Consider the following 19,540-nt stretch of genomic DNA (forward strand, 5'->3'; position numbering starts at 1 on the left):
AATCGCAAGATCACAGGCACGGACACACTCCTCGGAGCGTGCCCGGCGAGAGCGGAGCGCTTAACAGCGGGCTTTTTTTTCGAGAGAGAGAGAGTCGACTGCGCGAGCTCCGCTCCCCATTGATGCTGTTCATTATAATATCAGGCATAATATGCTTGTGTAACTGTTGTTTGTGCAACTGGCGAGCTCTCTGACACCCTCCGTATCAATCTCCTCGGAGAAAGACAGGCGGAGCATCGTGCCCTCTCCCCGGGGGGGAAGTACCGCAGCGCGGGCTTCCGGAAAATTACTTTTTTCAAATGAGATATTACCAAACAGTATTTTTTTTTAGACTTCATAAAATAAAATGAATACAAAACTGAGTTGGGATTACAAGCTTCATGTCTAAAAGCGGAGGGGTGTTATAACAACAAAATAAACATTTTAGCTGCATCATAAGAAATGTTTCAGCATGCCTACATTTTTGTAAACTCTGATCAGAAAGCCTTTAAATAAACCACTGAATAAATTATGAGATACTTAGTGGTGTAAACAGAAAACTGCTGACAGGGCATATGCTTGTGTACAAAAACCTTCTGCCCAAGCTTAAGGCACGTGTTCAAATGGCATGGCAGAATATGAACCTTATGGCTGCATGCTGTGTCAGTCATCTTTCTTATCAGAGGTACTGTCCTCCTGGTGGTTGTTATGAGAAGCAGTACAGCAGTGAGGCAAACTGGCATCAAAGTCTGGCTCCTCCCCCTGGAGACCCTGGTAACGCTGTAGCTCGATGTAGGTGGTAAAGAGCTTGGCATACTCCGGGTGGGTGAGAGCGAAGGAACAAAACTCATCTGAGAGACAAATGGAGACAGGAAAATTACTACAGATTTATTTACTCAAAAAGAAAACAAAAGAAACAAGTAAGGCACTTGGCGGGCAGTAATGAATGAATAACAATGTGAATATGCTATGATAAATAGCATATTTATATCAGACACTGTGTGAAAACATCCTTGATTTAATTTGGCATGCAGCTGATTGCCTGAAATCAACTCACACTTCATGACAACTTCCTGCAAGTATTATAAAAGACCAGTCACCATCATGATTCAACCTTAACAAATGATAGATTAGATAAATAGCCTTCACTTGAAAGTATTCATGATTCTTATTTACAGTTATTTACATACACAGCATGGAATCATGTGGTGCTAACCATGATGATTTCATGTGCATTAAACATATTAAACATTTATTGGGAAAAAAACCTGCTAATTCTTGCTTGCTGAATGCCTGCAACAGATAGCCCAAAGTCAAGGTTCAATTCAGACAAGTTAAATCATGACATGAAATGACCTGTATTAAGGAATTTGGACTGTGATACTCCCTAGATTGTCAAGTCAAGTCAAGTTAAATCCATGTTTTAAAAGCAGCTTCACGGGAAAATATTGCTGTAACATCTGTAATCTCTTGCATTTCACGGAGTCCTCGCTGAGCAGTTGTATTTAAACCTTTATTGGAATAATTATGCCTAAATATATTTTCAAACCAATAAGATCAAATTTAATAAAGATGATGTTAATATAATGCAATTCAGCATCAAGTAATTTGCTTAATACAACCTAAACAATCAACCAAAGTTGACATTGCAAATGTTAGGCCTGTGTGTAGTTCAGCTCAGTCTTACAAGCAACAATTTGGTTTCACAACTTGAAAAAAAAAGAAAAAAATTCACAGTTCCTGTGAATTGTGTTTATGTCGAAATATATATATTAACATGACAGAACAGTTGGTTATAATAGTAGCAGTTCTAATGGTGTTATTTGTTTGATAAATTTCATACACCATGGTTAAAAAAAAGTATTCTCTGAATGATGGCACTTCTAAAATGACTGACAGTCTTATCACTGTGGTAGATGCTACAGTTGGCATACAGACCATAAGTTATGTGTCCTGATCCATCTGTGTCAATTTCTTCGAAGAGGCTGTGGACATCAAGATCACATACTCCAAGAGCAGAACGTAGCAAACTGCTAAACTCCTCTTGTGTGATACAGTTGTCCTCATCAATGTCAAACAGCTGTAGAAAGAATTCACAAACACAACTAGAAATCTATCTGCCTCATTTTTATATATACATATGAACACTTTTTGACAATAAATCACACAGTAGTAGTCCCCCGTAGTAATGTTGTACTGTTTGTAAACCACCTCAAGTTGTGAACAACCACTGGCACTTCAGTACTAATATGGTTTACCCTCGTAACCACACCACACGAGGTCTTCTTTAAATCTTTATCAAATTAAATCTTTTGATCTCTGCACAATCACATTCTGAGAATTCATCATGATATTTTTTTCAGAATAACATCAGTGCTATCTGTGATATCATTACCTTAAAAGCAGTCTGAATGACTTCCTCATTATTAGCTGGGCGGCACAGAACTGTGACACCAATGACATATTCTCTGAAATCAATAGTGCCATCGCCATTCTACAACAAACAGACCACACTGTGAATGCAATATAATGCTGTTTAATTCATCCAGTACCATTTAAATTAAGATTTGTTGTTTTTGAAACATGAAGACTGAAAATAAAACAGATTTTAAAGCAGATGTCAGAGTATTTCATACATTCAGCTTCTTTTCTGGATCTAAGCGGTGCTCTTTTCCATATCTTTTTCCATGTGGTTAGTTATAGACATACTCACCCTGTCAAACAGAGTGAAGAGCTCCTGTAGAGCTGGGCTGACGGGTAGTTTGAGAAAGCTGGCAAACTCCTCAATTGTGATCCTGCCGCCTTTGCAAGAACAGGCTATGTTGGCAAAACTCTCCAATTCCTTCTTCACACTGTCCCATTTTAATCTGAATTTGCAACAGAGATTTTCAGCTTAAACTACAATAAGCTTAAATGATGTGTCATGTGGGCTACCAGTCTCAAAACGTTTACTAATACCAAGGATATGTATTTTTTTTATATTATATTGAGTCATACTCCAACTTCCTGCTGATCTTGGTAAACTCCACGAGACCTGCCTCCATAGGCAGGGTCAGTTCTCCAGCTGCAATCATCAGACGACAATCTTCGTAGGTGTGGTCTGTGACAGGCAGGCCCAGAGACCTAATAACAGAGTGAGAAATTGTGATACAGTCATTAACATTGAAATATCGTATTGTGCACACATTGTAAATGTCAATTAAAATAATATTATAAAGACATGGGAGAATAAATAGCAACAAGGCATGCTTACTCAGCCATCACAGCTCTCACTGACTGAGCAAACTTGATAGGACACTTTTTCTCCATCTCAGTAGGAATTTGAGGGGGCAGAAACTAAAACACAAACACAATACATATATACATAACTTTTGGGAGATTAGCTACATGGTGTGTGGGGTTAGGTTTGTCATTCATGTTTCTACATCAAAGGTGCAAAAAGCTGAGAATATTATCATGAAATTCATAAATGTTTCTCACAGACCTCAACCTCCACTGCAGTATAGAGCTGACAGAGTGTGAGCAGCAGTAGTCTGGCCCTAAAACAGGAACTGGTGGTGAGGTTCCAAACCAACAGCATTTCAGGAAGCACTGCTCTCTTTATATGCATGACTGTGCAAATGCATTTCTTGTCTGACATACTACAAAAGGGTCTTAAAACCAAGCTTATCTAAGGAAGCAATCTACAACACTACACATGCAGAGATGTCTCAATGTGTAAGGAGGAAGATGAAAATTTAGTCAAACAGCACGCTATTTTCCTTTTTTATTTGAATATAAAATTGATCTCTATTTGTCTTATCTTAAATGCCAATAAACCAACGAAACATCCTTTTTGGCTCACCAGAGTGTTTCTTGCAACATTATATGCAATCCTGGCATGTGATTCTGAATTATGACTTCTTTGTTGTAACAGTGATTGGAAAAGGTCTAATTGTGGAAGCATTTCATCAGCCGTGTAAACACTTTTGTCTTTGTTAATGCTTATTATTACTTACGATTTGGGGCCCTGCCATGTCCATGTGACTGTGTCCTGCAAATATTAAAAAGACAAACTTTTGTAAGAATTCTTAAAGAGGTATGAACATTGAGCTATTCACACAAGCGCATCAGACTGACAGACTTGCAGAGACTTTAGTTTGCTAGGTGGCCTATGCATTTGTATGCTAATTTTATGGTCTACTATAGTGCCGTCTACTTGGTTATTTATGGATTTGCATTTTACATGTGTTTACAATTTTTGTGTTACTCTATTGTGCTTGCATTTGACACCACAATTTGAGGCATCATAACAACAGTATAGGACTTCTGTTGAATTCACACTGACCAACTTATTTGGGTATCTGATCAGAACAGGCTGTACTGGGACTCCTGGGACAAAGGCACCTATGGAGGTAAAGAGAATAGCACATAAGCCAGTTTCATTCATTCTCATTTCATTCCATTCATTCCCCTTGTACTTTGTAGCTACATTCATACCTCCTAAAACACTGCTCAGTACAACAGTTCCATCTGTTTTCTTTATGGAGTCATATGCTTCAGTATGCAGTTAAATCCCTGTCTGACACTCCATTGATAATACCATGCCCTACATATCAGATCTCAGCTATTTGACTGGCTCTCAAGTGGACAATCAATGATTATCAATGAAGCAAACTCTGTCCAAATGATATGACCTGAATATAGAAAGAAAAATCTATCGATCTTACATAATACAACAATAAATATCACTCTGACCCGCTAAATTAATTAAGCCTACTGCAAACTACTGGATAATACTTATTCATAGACACAACACTCCCTCTCTTTTATGTGCTGCTGGTTTTGCTGGCTTCAGCAGACCTCATTCTACTTTCTTTAGTACACCAAAACAAACTGTAGGCTTTGGAAACCCCTAAAACCACGGTAGTTTCTTTCCCCCATCTCTAGTAAACATTTGCATTACGAAAATTAGTTATCTGATAACGGACAAGATTTTCATATGGTGCAGTTCATACACAACCTTCATTATATACTTTATTATGGACTTTTGCTACAACACACTATATCTGTATCTTTACTGTATCTGTAACATCTCAACTAGACCTTAACAGTTCATTTGCATTATTATAGTGTGCATATTATAATTAACATTTCCACATAAACAAAAACAAGCTTAATCTGCTAACCTTGTTTAAAGGTAATGAGACATGATCTGTTTGTACATGTTCCTTCAGGAAAAATGAGTACCTAAAAAAGAAAATAACACTAGTGATATTTTCAGTGGTACCATCGCTATCATGGTGGCTTAATTTGGATGCAAATCACATATCACAGTTTGTTTGATAAAAAAACATTTACTTCCTAATAATACAGTTGGTAAAACTAATTAAACATCCAGAATGTCGACACCGAACATTCTTTAGGAACCGGACATCCTTTATTCTAGCTGAGGAAGTACAGCACTAAGAGTAATTTCCTGCTTTCAAAAGCGGGAATACACTTAGTTTGTTACTCTGGTTTCACATTGTGAAATTCACAAGGTATATATTTTTTTAACCTTTTTTTTTTAACACGTTTTTATTTTTGACCATTTTTAAGTCACATAAAAAAATAAAAATTTAATTAAATACTGGAGTGACGAGTGAGGCAGCATAATCTTTCATGGATAATGTAATCAAGCAAATTTGTGGTTTTACAGACCTTTATGATGCTAGAAGTGGAGACACTCACCTGTGGCCAGTGTCCGCCTGACTTTGCTCTGCGCTCAATCTCAAGGATAGTGTTTCTACGAGAGTCTGGATCTTTGCGTGAAACAAGCACTGGCTGCACACAGCGCAAAAACCCTGGGGAACATAATATCGTCTTACCCATTGAAGAACAAGGGAATGATAAGCAATGCTAATAGTCAAAATAACACATGCAAAATTAACATCAATAATGGATATTTAACTTTTTTTTTTGGTCTGCCCTGGTTTCATTTTGGTTTGTTTCTTTGTGTTGACTGTGGTATTTGTTCACAACTTTGCAGTAACAGAAACCAAACTGATAAACAAAGCACACATATTCAAAGCTACTGGAACACATTATGAAACCATTTGGCATTCGATTTTGTTTTTGTGTAGACCGATATTGATGCAAATATCCATACTGCCAAATACTGGTGCTTCCAGGGACTCTGAGCGGGATACAGTCGAGGGTAGACCAGCTTCAATACAGACGATGGCATCAAAGAAAGAAGAGTGGGGGGCCACAGCTAGAATGGGGGCCTTTACACTGCTTGCCTGCTTCCCCTTCACCACCACCCTGAAGCCCATGCCGAAGAAATACAGCCGGCCTAGAAAGGTCATCACTCTTTTGTGCATGAACCTGCCCACAAACACACATACAAGCACACAAAACATGAGGAATCATACTGGGTAATGACATCAATTAGTCCACCATACTGACACTCATAAGCACAAAAAGCTTTCTTTAACGGCTTTGACACTGTGTCCTCATCGGGTGTCAGATCAGCATGTTGTTGCATCAGTTAAGAGAATAACCACATCCCTCCAACAGCCGCTCTACCTCCTACGCTAAGACTTAATTAATCTGATCCGTGTGGTCAGTCTGAGAAGAAATGAGTTACAGCTAAATTTGCAAGAAACCATGTGGCCTGTTTGACAGAGAAGCGTGAATTAAACAGAATGGAAGGGCTCTGTAATGCAGCAAATATGTGTAACTGCTGATATGCAAACCACAAATTTCACATTACCAACTCTCACATCTTATTATTAATACAGAGGAAACAAACACACACAAAAAATACACAGACCCTCCCTTCCAGCCCACCCCACCCCACCCACCCACAAACCTTTTTTAGCATGTAGCAAAAGGAACAAATCAGGAACTAAGACAAAATCAGAAAATGGTAAGAAGGTAGCGCTATCTGTAAGGCCAAGGTTTAAGGTTTAATGTGCTAGCGGTCAAGTTTAGTTATTAGGCCAGGAGAATAAGTAGCTCAAAAAAGGTGCACCTAAAAAAGGTGTATTTTAGTCTTGTGCTGAATTGTAGCAGGTGGCGTGTATCTGTGTGTAACATGAGTGAACAGGGATCGGTATTTACCTTCTCCAGCCAGTCATGGGCTCCACTGCTCCTTTCAGAGACTGTCTGAACGTTATCATGACAGAAACTGGCCACATGACCATGAGAACGAGAAGCAAGAAAATGCCACGGAGCGGCACAAGGATGATTCCTAGAAGAAAACACTACACACAGACATGAGAAAAAATTGACACACACACACAATAAATGTCAAATATACCTTTTAAGAGAAAGGCTGTCATGGAATTGGTTTAAAGGGAAAAAAGAATTATGTATAAAGCAAATTATAACAACCTCCAAGTGTAACATACGAATAATAAAAAAATAAAAAATAAATTAAAAAAAAGCAGCAGCATATTTCATGAATACAGAGACCTGTTTAACACATATAATAAACTATTATTTAACATACAAATAACCCAGCACAACTTCCATCCTTGGCTGCAGGATGACTTAAGTATTATGTGGACATGTAATTAATTAAAAATTAATTAAATTACATGTAATGCAGTCAAGACCTGTCTGGAAGTACTTTAGCCGTGTGTTTTTCTGAAAATAATTACACACCTTAAAACATTCATCAATCAATCAGATTCAAGCATTAAATAACCCCATAGTATTATTATTAATAATAATATATAATCTTATTACCCAATTTTACAACAAATAGTTATAACAAAAATATTAATACAGCCCTCTACGAACACCTTGGCAATTTAATCGCCATTGGCTAGTAAATTTTTTTGTTTACTCGCCAGACTGATAAATATATACATACACATATACATATATACACACACACACACACACACACACATATATATATATACACGTACACACACAAACACACACACATATATATATTATTATTTTATTTTTTTTGTGAAATGGCACAGTTTTATAAATATCTGAAAGTACACTCTTAACATCAGTCAGTCTAGTCGCATATGCGAGTGATTTACTCGCAATGTCGAGGGTTGTAATAACATTCTTTCTAACAGGTGTTGTGAACTGCGTAACTGCGTGATTTTCCTTATTACAAAAACGGTAACACTGTTTAAAATTGTAACATCAAAGAAGTAACATTATTTGAACACTTTCTGCAGCATAAAGACAATTGTAATCCTCATTTATTTACTAATCTGACAAAATAAACATTTTCTAAATTTGCTAATCCTGTTCCCTATTCAACCATGTTTCCAAAGTTATTGTGAGAATGATCAAGACTAACGGAGGAAGTAAGAGAGATCATGCAATAAGTAGATTAGAGGGAAACGAATCTTCAGGCAAATCACATTAATTGTGGATAAATGCATACGATGAAGAATCGAATGACTTAAGGGAAGAATAATATTGACAGGCATGTCATAAATAGAGAGCAGGACTCACTTTGATTTTCTCGGCTTTGGTTAAGTTAAGGTCGTGCGCGAATGGGTTGATGACTGCGGGCAGCAGTAGGGAACGCTGTCTGGGCAGTGCGTACACTCTCTGCGGAGGCATCTTCACTCATCACAGCAGCGCTGCTCTTCATGTGTCCAAACCTGTCAACGAAGAGCTTCCTCTTTACACACCAGAAGCACCACCTCACGCATGACTCGAGCTCTAGCGGTCTGCGGATGTGTTTCACAATCAAGTGAGCTACCTAACTAGAATGCAATTTTGAATCACAGGCGCGTGCTGAAACTTTGGGCATCCCGGGAGTCCAGACGAGTTGGAGTCAAAGTCGAGTTTCTGTGCGTGCACTGGCTGCCTCGAAATGCGCTTATAATGTCCTGAAACGGTCTGTAGCTAGGGAGCTCAGTTGGTTTTTGAGACAATGCCTGTGTTTACACCCCACCTCTTACGGACATAATCCTATCCTATTAGCCATGTTGTAGCCACTCGGTGTTATAAATTGACAGTTTAAAACAGTGGCGTCGCAAGCCCTATGAAATCTCACTGATACATCATTGTTCGACGAGGGAGTACACGGTGCTGAGAAACATTTTTCTGACCATACTTCATTCCGTGATGTTCCGTTTAGGGATGAGTGGATCGATCCTTAAGTATCGATACTTTCGATACTGATGTTGTCATCAAAACGCATCACATCAAAATATCGATTCTAAAGTGCATTTTTAACCATTAATTTTATTTATTTATCAAGAAATTCGGTGCATAAAATAAACTTCTAAGTGGAAAAATAGACTATATTAGCGAATAATTGTGTTGTATAGAACCATTTCTCCTGGAACACACGCAAATGCTGACAGAACCAATCCATCACAGACAGCGTTCGCTGCTGACGCATGGCTCAGAGTGCTTGTTCAAATAGGGCTGCGTTTCCCAAAAGCATCAGAAGCATAAAACTGCAGTAACCAGTTTACCATGGTAATAATAATAATAATAATACATTTTAGTACTTATGTAACACCATGTTTATTTTTCATGAGGTACCCTCAAAGGTGCACCTTTGTAACTTATCTACCCTTAAAGCATGCATACTTGTATGGTACTAATATGCTCCCTTTTAGAGGTATAGTTGCACCTTTGAGGTTACTGCCCCAGTAAACGTCTAAAATACAATTATAGTATATTTTATTTATGACAGTGTAAACAAAAAAGGCCTATGAAATTTAAAAAACATGGCTTTAAAATCTAATATTAAGTGAGTATAATTACTGATTATATTATTTTAATAATGTAAAAGATCAGTTTAGTTTAGAGTTATCGGTATCGATATCGACGATACTGGGCTTGAAAATATCGGTATCGGATCGAAAATAAAATAAGAGGTATCGCCCATCCCTAGTTACGTTGGCTGTTCGGAAGCAGTGAAGCTCGACTCGAGAATGAATCACTCGTTTGAGCCGATTCTTTTTAAAGGGCTGAACAAAAGACACCATAACTATAAAAGATAACGATAAATATAGGCTATAGTTCTAAAAATCGTTCTCAATATTAAAGAATAGCAGAGTCTACACCACACAACTATAACCATAAAGGCACAGAGAAACGATATCGTTGGAATCACTTTCAGAACGATTTTTGTCCAGCTGATGAACGATAAAATATCGACAGAATCAATCCTGCTGTAATGAGCTGAAGAATTTAATGCGGCAGACGAGCGTGCGCTTAGAATAAACAGACAATATCGTCTGCTGGTGTGGACGCTAATAGGCTACTGTATAGTTCTTGGTGTGAACGGGCCTTTACGGTCTGAACAGTTCGGACACGCACTGAATCGTTTAAAACGTCTCTAGGTTACGTATGTAACCATGGTTCCCCGAGGGAACGAGACGCTGCGTAAGCTCTGTGTGCGTAAGCATCCAGTGCTCTAACTGGACAGCAGATTAAGCCTTTTTTGGCCTACTTCCTGGAACGGAGGAGGACAGAATGCCTGAAGTACTATGGGCCCCTTATGAGTTCCTGAAGGGGAACGGTTCTTCACTTAGCAATGCAGTAACGGGATATTTAAGAACAGGACATACAATTAAGTATATTTACCTGCAATCCATTCAAACCAAAACTGCATTCTAGATTTAAAGTAGACAAATTTTTTAAGTTCAGCCGTGTATTTCTGTAGGCATTTATTGCCTTTGTAGCCTATTACAGTAAAGATATTTTCAAAACATTCAAACATCAAAACACTGCCACAATCAAAAAGTACAATATAAGCTTTTTTTTAACCCATAGATAATTATGCGGGGTATTGAATACATGGTACATCTTACACTACCTCACTGCACTACCTCAGTGTAATTATATTCTTATATTTATGCCTGTCTTGAATGTTGCTGTCTGTGTATAATGTCTACTTTCTTGTTTATAAACACTGTCATACTGTTTGTTACCTGCTAATCTGAAGAGCTGCTAAACTGTATTTCGTTGTTCCTAAACAATGACAAATAAAGTTCTATTCTATTCTATAAACATATTGAGAGCTCGGCTTTTATACAATAACCACTAGATGTCGCTGTTTGTCTAAATGCGACGAGTAATTTTAAAGGAGTTTAATAACGGGAACCATACATACTGTTTTCTTGGTGTGAAAATCAAATGATCATCACGAGGCTCAATGCTTTACAAAAACTATGTTAAAACTGAAAAGTTAAATGGCAAAATTCCATGTAAAGGATAGTTAATATTTATTTTGAGACAGTGACAAAAGTGCACAAAGCAAAATAGAAAATAATAAAAATAAAACATTACAAATATAAACAGATTGAATATGTCAATAAAAAAAACTACCAAAAAAACAAAACAATTACAAAAAATAATAAGAGTACAAATGATTATTATTCACTAATCTCATGATATTTGCTTGACATGAGTCCATCATGCAACAAACCCTATACAGTCTTCAGGCAACCCGTGCCATGAATCTCTCTGTACCATGAGACGAAAGACACAAGACTAACAAAAATGATATGCTTTGACAGTTGTTTGGTCTCTGTTTTTACACAATTATCATGTATAAAATGTGTCCTCGTATTAAATGCAAGATGTTTTATTGGACAGTATTTACTACAAAATAAAACATGAATTAAGTCTTTCATCTTTGCATATCAGTACTAGGAAAATCTGTGCTTTTACATATTGCTTGGATGAATTTATTCTGTGCAAAAAAGAAAAAAGAAAAAAAAGAAAAAGAAACATCTCACTGACACCACTGCCACATTTACATGTAACTGGGAAATGTCATAAGTCCTTTTAAATCTGATGATCTACATGTAGGCTATATTAAGGGGTAGGAGCTAAACCCTTTCATAATTAAAAATGAACAAAAAATATCACGCAATGACAAAACAACAAAAATGACAGTCTTTTCTGCCTATGTTTGGCATGCAGAGATGGTCCAGGCTGTGAAGGCTTTCAGGCCGCTCTGGTTAGCTAAGGATAGGTTATAATCTTATAGGCTCTGACTAACCAGGAGGGGCAGAATGGTAAATTTGAGTGCTGTCATTTGGCAAGGTAACACTGGCCTTGTTTATCTAGTGATGAAGATCATCACAGAGTGCCAGGGCTGAATGTTCAGCAACGTAGCCAGTCCTTTTTGATCTCCCCGACTTTAATAATTTTCAGAGTGCTGTCATCCATTTTGAGATAGTGGGAGTCTTTGAAGAAGTAGCTGTGACCTGAAAATATTTAATAAGTGTAAATAGAACAGCATTTATGCGAAATATATTTTTTTGTAACAATGTAAATGTCTTTGCTTAATAAAATTATTAATTTTTCCGACTCCAAACTTTTGAAAAGTAGTGTAAAAAACAATAAAAAATTAGGTAAATTAAATTGTGTCTATTTAATACAGTTAGTTAATCAATGACTCAATTTATCCATCAATCAGTGATCAAATTATCTAAAATTTTGAAGAGTGGGCTCTAATTCACAACCTAGAGAAGCTGTTTTTACTTGCTCAGCTCCAAACAGCCTAATTACAAACAGAGGAACCTTTCAGACACCACACAAGCCTGCTCTATGAGGCGTGTACATGTGTGTGTATGTACCTGTATGAGTGTAAATGTGTGTTAGTGACAGCAGAGGAAAGAGCTGGGTGGTTGTAAAAGCATGTATGTTAAGTAAATTCTAGTAGATCTAAGCAAAAGTTATAATTTCTTAAGCTATCTCTCCAAGTTTTTCTCTCGTTTAGAGTTTTTATGTGCTCTTTAGACAGAGGCTGTTACTGGAAAAAATGCCTCATCTTGAGCAGGGGGGAACCATATAGCTGGTTTTTTTTGTTGTTGTTGAAGGCCTAAAGCCAGCAGTAATTGGGTTGGAGTTAAGTGCCAAGAATGCTCTACCAGGCTCCACTTTGGTCCAATTCACTCACACACATTGAGGACTAAAATTCAAGCAGTTATCGAAATCAGTAAAGTATGTGAGATCTAACAGAATGTAGGTGAGAGAGGGGAAAGGAATGAGATGAAAGGTTAATTCAGGGTAGAGGTCAGGTTTTCTCTGCAGAGGAATACCACAGACAAAGCTGGATCTGAAGCCAGGTGCTTGGCCATTAGTCTCTTACCGTCACTATTGAGACTGAGAGCAGCATCTAGGTCATCAGGGACAGCACTCCAAGAATCTGCAATAAGTTTAGGGAAGCCTGGATCCATCTTTTTCTTGGCTTCATTGTATCTGAGAAGTCATAGAAAAAAGTGAACATTATAATCAACATATTTCTACTTTTCCTTAACTTTGAAATTCCCTGACACTCCTTCAGTAGGTGTGTAGTTTTAAAAGCATGTGTAAATTCCAGTAAATCTCAAGGATATAACAGTCTGAGTTCGAAGTTATTAAAATCATTTCTACATCTGTGGAAAAAGAATTTCACAATTCACAACTTTATTTTTTAAGGAACAATTGTATTTTGCTCATTAATCACAATGAACACATACTTTATTAAGCCCACAGATGCTGAGAGATATTTAAAAATAGATTACCTCCAGAACTTGTTTCCAGCAAATATGTAAGTCTTCTTGCTCTTGTGGAAGGAGTAGGCAGCATCAATTCCATGCAAATCTGAAGGAAGACCCATGCTGGAGATCTTCTTGGGATAATCTCTCTCCAGAGTACTGGCAGAATATACCCACATCTCATCACCTAGAGAAACAATTCAAATATTTTAAATACAAATTGTATTTGGAGGACAGACAGACAGACACACACACACACACACACACACACACACACACACACACACACACACACACACACACACACACACACACACACACACACACACACACACACACACACACACACACACACATCTACAACATTTTTCACCAATTTACAAAACCTTGCTTCCTAATATACCAACCCCAAACTTTTGAACGGATGTGTAAGGCTTTTGAATGTTTCTGAAAAAGTGCTCAATTATGAAAGAACTTAGGCTCCCCACAGCTGCATTTTTTAATACAAATATAAATATTTTTTATTTTTAATAAATTTCTTTATTAACTTAGAGTACAACACTAAAATAACTGCTTTCAATTTTAATATATTTTAAAATGTAATTTATTCCTGCGATGACAAAGCTGAATTTTCAGCAGCTATTAATCCAGTCTTCAGTCACATGATCTTTCAGAAATCATTCAAATAAGCTTCCCCACTTGCTTAAGAAACATTTCATATCATTATCAATGTTGAAAACATCTGTATTGCTCAATATTTCTGTGGAAATCATGATGCATTTTTCAGAACACATTTTTTGGTAACATTATAAATGTATTTGTCACTTTTGATCAGTTGAACGTATCCTTGCTGAATAAGTGTATTAATTTCTTTCCAAAATAAATAAACAAACATACTGACCCCAAATGGTGAACGGTGGTGTATCTTTCTCAGTAAGTAAATAAGTACATTTTATACACAAGAGACAGAAACATACTCACATAAAACCTTAAACTTCTTTATTATCTTATTCTTCACTGGATTTGATCTATAACAGGTCCCAAAAGCATTTTACAATCTCAAGTCTAACATCTATATATATCTAAACCATAACCTATCTCTGTTTATAGTAGCAGTATGTGAAGAGTGCGGGTATACAGAGATGGATTGTGGATAAAATATATAAATGTGTGAAATTTTAGATTTGGTAGGTTCTGTGCTAACTTACATTGCTAAAAATGTTTTCTGCAACCTGTTATGGATTAAATTATATGATCAACATTTTTTCTTGCCATTTCTGCTCATGTATTTTTGTATTCACTGCCATCAAGCGTGTCACACCCAGTTCTGTCCTTTACCTGCAAAGAAGACAGTCTTCTCCTCTAAAGGATTCTCATAAGCTGCATCAATCTTCTCTGGAAGTTCACTCCAGAATGTAGCCACCAGCATGGGGCCTGTTGGCTTCCTCCTGACATCAGCAGTCCTGAAGAGGAATCTATAACAGGAGTTAGACAGGGCAACAATATGAAAGTGAAAAACAAAAAAGTGAAAAGTGAAAGTGAAGTGACTTGTGGCCAAGTATGGTGACCCATACTCGGAATTTGTGCTCTGCATTTAACCCATCCAAGTGCCCACACACAGTAGTGAACACACACACCGGGAACATACACCCAGGGTGCAGTTGGGGGTTCGGTAAAGGCCTTGTTTAAGGGTCTCACCTCAGTCGTGGTATTGAGGGTGGAAAAGAGCTGTTCATTCACTCCCCCCAGCTACAATTCCTGCTGGACCTGCAACCTTTGGGTTACAAGTCCGACTCTGTAACCATTGGGCCACGACTGCCCCAATATGCTTGTGCACGTAAAAGAGTAAACGAGGGAGAGAAGGGCGATAAAATAAGCAAGTAAGACAGAAAGAGACAGCGTGTGCCGAACTCTAGCTACAATGAGTTGAATCACTGAGCAGATGTTTCTTATTATGGCTGAAGAATGAGTTAAGAGGCATTTGGACATGTCCAAACTTGCCTGCTGCCCTAGAATAAACCACAAAAACAATACCAACCACCCCAGACCTCTTTCCACTGACCTATTTTTCAAAAGGCTAAAAGAGTTCATCCTCAGAGAAGACGACAGAGATCTCAGGACTTTCAAGTGACTGCAGCTCACTAGAGTGAAGAAAAGCTTCTGTGAGCAGCACACAGCCTCTGTCAGCAGTTATTTCACTTTATGTTAAACTTCAGATCACAGCACTAGGTTAGAGTTGAACTAGAATCAAACATTTTGCCCCAAAGCTCCACTTCTTCTAGTGCAAACACTTCTGAACATCCCTCCCTTCTCTGCCTATGCAATTAAACATGTAAGAACAGAACACTCTTGTAGTTAAAACACTAGCTGAGTTCAGCTCTTATTTGCAGCTTTCTTAGAAATGAAACAATATGAGACATAAGAAGAATTCATTTTATCAAATGCCTCAGATGTGGCTTATAAATCTGAGCCAAAGATGAGATAAAATAAAGACTTTCTAGTGCAGCTGAATAAACAAAACATTAGTGAACCCTTTGGGGGTGTGCTCTCTGGCCTTACTCTCTACTTCTCCCTTTTTCTCTGTGAAATGGCTTAAACAGCTGTCGCATTTTTCCAGCTGGGTGAATATCTGAGACCTCAAGTCATTTTGCCCACATAGTAAAGTGAGACTTGCAGCTCCAGGGATCCTCAGATTCACAGAATTACGCTGTAATTTGATCATAACTCTATGATAATAACATTTCCACTGCTGAACCATTTGACTCCTTGCCTGCACAGACAAATAATATTTATCAGCCAAAATAGGGAGAGAGGTTCAGACACTTGGGGAAGATTAATTTTTAAGCTGAACTACCATAGGCAGGAATCGCCATGATGCAAAGTTATATCAATAATTAGATTGCATATTGTAACTTGATTAATTTTTTTAAAGCATTTTGTGTTATAAATGTACAATTTGGATTTTAAGACTTGTTATATTTCTATTACAAACAATTATAATAGTTGGATATTTATTTTAAACAAACAAGCCAACAAATAAATAAAAAAATAGATAAATAGTTTTGAATAAAAGCATTGGTAAAACCAATAACAAGTCAACATTGTGAGATGAGGGGGAAAATTAGAATATTAAATTTTTCCCCATTTTCCTCCGTCAGAGAGAAAGATGACTAAAGATAAAGGAAATGACAGGCTTTATTTTGATTTTTGGAATCAACATGATCTGGATACTTTAGATCAGTATTTCAGGATCTTGCTCAGAGGGTATAAGACCCCACTGAGTGCTATACAGACAGACACTCACACCTACCATACACTCTTTTCAGTGTGTGTGTGTGTGTGGTCCTGTGATGATCTCTATAACCACATTGCAGTCAGCTTTAAAACTGGAGGATGTGTGTGTAGAATAGTGGGTGGCTCTTTTTCGTTCCAGAGCTCCTGATCCCTGAGCATGTTGGTGAAAACCAATGACAGCACTCTTTATACTCTCCTTATATTTGCTTTGGACACCCTTCCAAAATTTTAACATTCCTGACATTTACCACTGATTATATAAGTAAAAGTGTGTAGCATGGATAGTACGGTATTTCAAAATTGAAAAATATACATTAGCAAATTCAAACAGTAAATTATATTTAAATGGATGTAATAGATGTATTTAGGTTGTTTCTCAGGCACCCACATAACCAGGATAACCCAAGCAACTTCAATACTGTAGTAGAGGTACCCTGAATGGTACTATAACAGAGATTCTTGACTAATAATCTGTTGAGAGTTTTAAGGTAAACAATTTGTTATGTCTGTAGTCAGCGATGTGGAAAGTGTTTACTTGGTCATGATCATGTACTACATTAAAGTAGTCAGCAAATTTAGTCTTCCACTAAATCATCCTAGCAAAATTCAGCCAGACAAAAACAATGTGCTCAAAGGAATAAAAATGCCCCCTGATATGGTAATGTCTATGTTGAGGTATTTTGATTTTGGGATGTGGGTTCAGATTTGTGGACTTTCCCTTGTCTACCCACTCTCGCCACCACTTACTTTGTTTGAGTTCATTTGAATTCTGGACTAACAATGTGGCTAAAGCATCAGCATGATTCTTCTCCTCTTTAAATCGTCATCCTGTTATTCCAACCACTATAAAGCCAGTACTCCCATCCATACTGATTTCAAAAAGATATGCTGAAGTTTTTTAATAGGCAGATAAACTGAGTCATGAAGTTTTCCCCAGAATTTTTTTTTTTAAACCACTGAAAACAGATGAATTGAGCATTCCCTGCCAGCAAATGTTAAAATGAAATAACTGCTACCCACAGTTGTGTGCCTGCAAATTATTGCATAGATGTTTTGTGGACAAAAAGCCAAAAGTAAGCAGAACTGTGATCCTGCCTGAATATACCCTGTTATTTTCTATTCACCTCGGAAATAAGGTTAACACTAACAACATCATTCAGGCCTTTCTGTGAACTGGGTGTCCTTAGTTACCTGTCCTTAAAGAAGAAGATCTCTCCTCTGATCTGGGCTACAGCATCGAATATGATGTTTTCATTACATACATCCATTGGCGTGACTGGTGGGAGTTCAGTGGGCAATGGTTTGTCTGTTGGTACACCTGTATAGAGAGGAATAAATAAGACAAAAATACTTGTAAATACTTTAAATATGATTGTAATCATCACAACATCAGAATACACAAATATGATGAATTTAATGCAAGTACTAAATTGAATAAGTTGCAGCTGATAATTTCAATATTGTCTTCCACACTTCACACTCACCATAGAGCTCCTGGATGCCTTTAACATCATCATCAGACAACCTCAAGGTTTTGGTGAATGTGTAGATGGGTGCCATGAGGGCTCCAGGGTCCTCAGAGTGCTCCAAACCCAGGGCATGGCCGAACTCATGGGCCGCCACTAGGAATAGACTGTAGCCTGAGAAAAAGAGAGAGAAAATTTACATAAGTATAGCATCACAACAAGAGAGAAAGAGACAGGAAGTGACTGTGTGAGTGCAAATCTAAAATATTTTTTGTGACATGACAACAACAGAATATATTTTGCATGCTACAAATTATACAAATAATGACACCAAATCACTATGCCACCTTGGTCAGGACAAAAGCCCCACTTGCGGTCGTCATCAAAGCTTTTGGTGACGGCACACCACATCTTCCCATCACTACGTCCCGACGTGGTGCAGGAGTCGTAAGTATTGCCCAGAAATTTAAAGGGGAAGACGCAGGGTGCACCTTCTGAATTTCCTCCAACTGTTGACATGGCTGTCATTAAAATAAATAAATACCAAAAACGTTAAAGGTTGATAATGACAAAACTGGTGTTATAAAAGCATAGAGGGTTTAAAAAGTATGATTAACATTTGATTTACAGCATTCTAAACGTTAAAAAGGGCCAAGTTTGTGTCAGCTCTTGATTATGACAAAATAAATAAATAAAATGCTTAACAACAGCTAAAATGCTAAGAGAGGCAAAAGAAGCAGTGATATGGAAACTGTTACGATTAAGTGTATCTGTTATATGATGTCACAAGCTATAACACAAGCTGCAGTTAGTGGTAAACCCACATATTAGATCATGGCATATGAACCTAAAGAAAAACTACATGAGCTAAGAGAAGCATCAGGGAGGAGTCCTTCTCAATTACACAGACTCAACAGTCTGAATCACACTGACTCGACAGACTCAAAATGAATTTCACACCAGTTTCATGGCATAAACAGAGTTGTGTTTTATTAAAGTTCAGCTAAAGTATGGGACTGCAGTGTTTCCCCTGCCATTATATTAGGGGGGCGGCCCGCCCCCCTTGAAGGTCAAGTTAATATTTAATTATATTTTCTCTATAGCGCCAGATCACAACAGAAGTCATTTAAAGTGACCTTTCCTATAGAACAGGTATATACCTTGTTCTTTTATTAAGCAAACTAAATAGTCTTATGTTATTTATCTTATTTACACGACCGCATGTCATTTCGGTCTCTACGTTATGGTCGCGCTCTCTGCATCACGCACAGCGGAGTTCCGCCCGATGCGCGCTCGCATACACAGACACACACACACACACACAAGTGAGCCCACTCCCACTAG

The 19,540-nt window shown here is 37.5% G+C and overlaps 2 protein-coding genes across 2 annotated transcripts in view; both read right to left on the reverse strand.

Annotated features, from left to right (window-relative positions):
* Window positions 1–343: 343 nt before the first annotated feature.
* LOC107755048 (lysophosphatidylcholine acyltransferase 2-like) lies at window positions 344–8,626 on the reverse strand. The gene is made up of 14 exons (XM_016571687.1): window positions 8,434–8,626; window positions 7,066–7,208; window positions 6,110–6,327; window positions 5,692–5,804; window positions 5,148–5,208; window positions 4,307–4,365; window positions 3,978–4,012; window positions 3,464–3,518; window positions 3,233–3,315; window positions 2,977–3,102; window positions 2,693–2,846; window positions 2,375–2,473; window positions 1,918–2,059; window positions 344–830 (listed from the first exon to the last, which is right to left on the reverse strand). Exons 1-14 carry the CDS (start codon window positions 8,542–8,544, stop codon window positions 643–645), a joined length of 1,587 nt encoding a protein of 528 aa, XP_016427173.1. The 5' UTR covers window positions 8,545–8,626; the 3' UTR covers window positions 344–642.
* Window positions 8,627–11,574: 2,948 nt separating this feature from the next.
* The window catches only part of LOC107755129 (72 kDa type IV collagenase-like), a 14,315-nt gene continuing 6,349 nt past the window's right edge, over window positions 11,575–19,540 (reverse strand). The window contains exons 8-14 of the mRNA XM_016571829.1: window positions 18,544–18,717; window positions 18,215–18,370; window positions 17,922–18,048; window positions 14,775–14,911; window positions 13,464–13,623; window positions 13,049–13,158; window positions 11,575–12,161 (exon numbers count right to left, since the gene is read on the reverse strand). Of these exons, the coding sequence (XP_016427315.1) occupies window positions 12,058–12,161; window positions 13,049–13,158; window positions 13,464–13,623; window positions 14,775–14,911; window positions 17,922–18,048; window positions 18,215–18,370; window positions 18,544–18,717 (968 nt within the window). The 3' untranslated portion in view covers window positions 11,575–12,057. The remainder of the gene's footprint in view (window positions 12,162–13,048; window positions 13,159–13,463; window positions 13,624–14,774; window positions 14,912–17,921; window positions 18,049–18,214; window positions 18,371–18,543; window positions 18,718–19,540) is intronic.

The sequence above is a fragment of the Sinocyclocheilus rhinocerous genome, unplaced genomic scaffold, assembly GCF_001515625.1.
Source record: "Sinocyclocheilus rhinocerous isolate Xijiao unplaced genomic scaffold, SAMN03320098_v1.1 scaffold591, whole genome shotgun sequence".
Lineage (NCBI taxonomy): Eukaryota > Metazoa > Chordata > Actinopteri > Cypriniformes > Cyprinidae > Sinocyclocheilus > Sinocyclocheilus rhinocerous.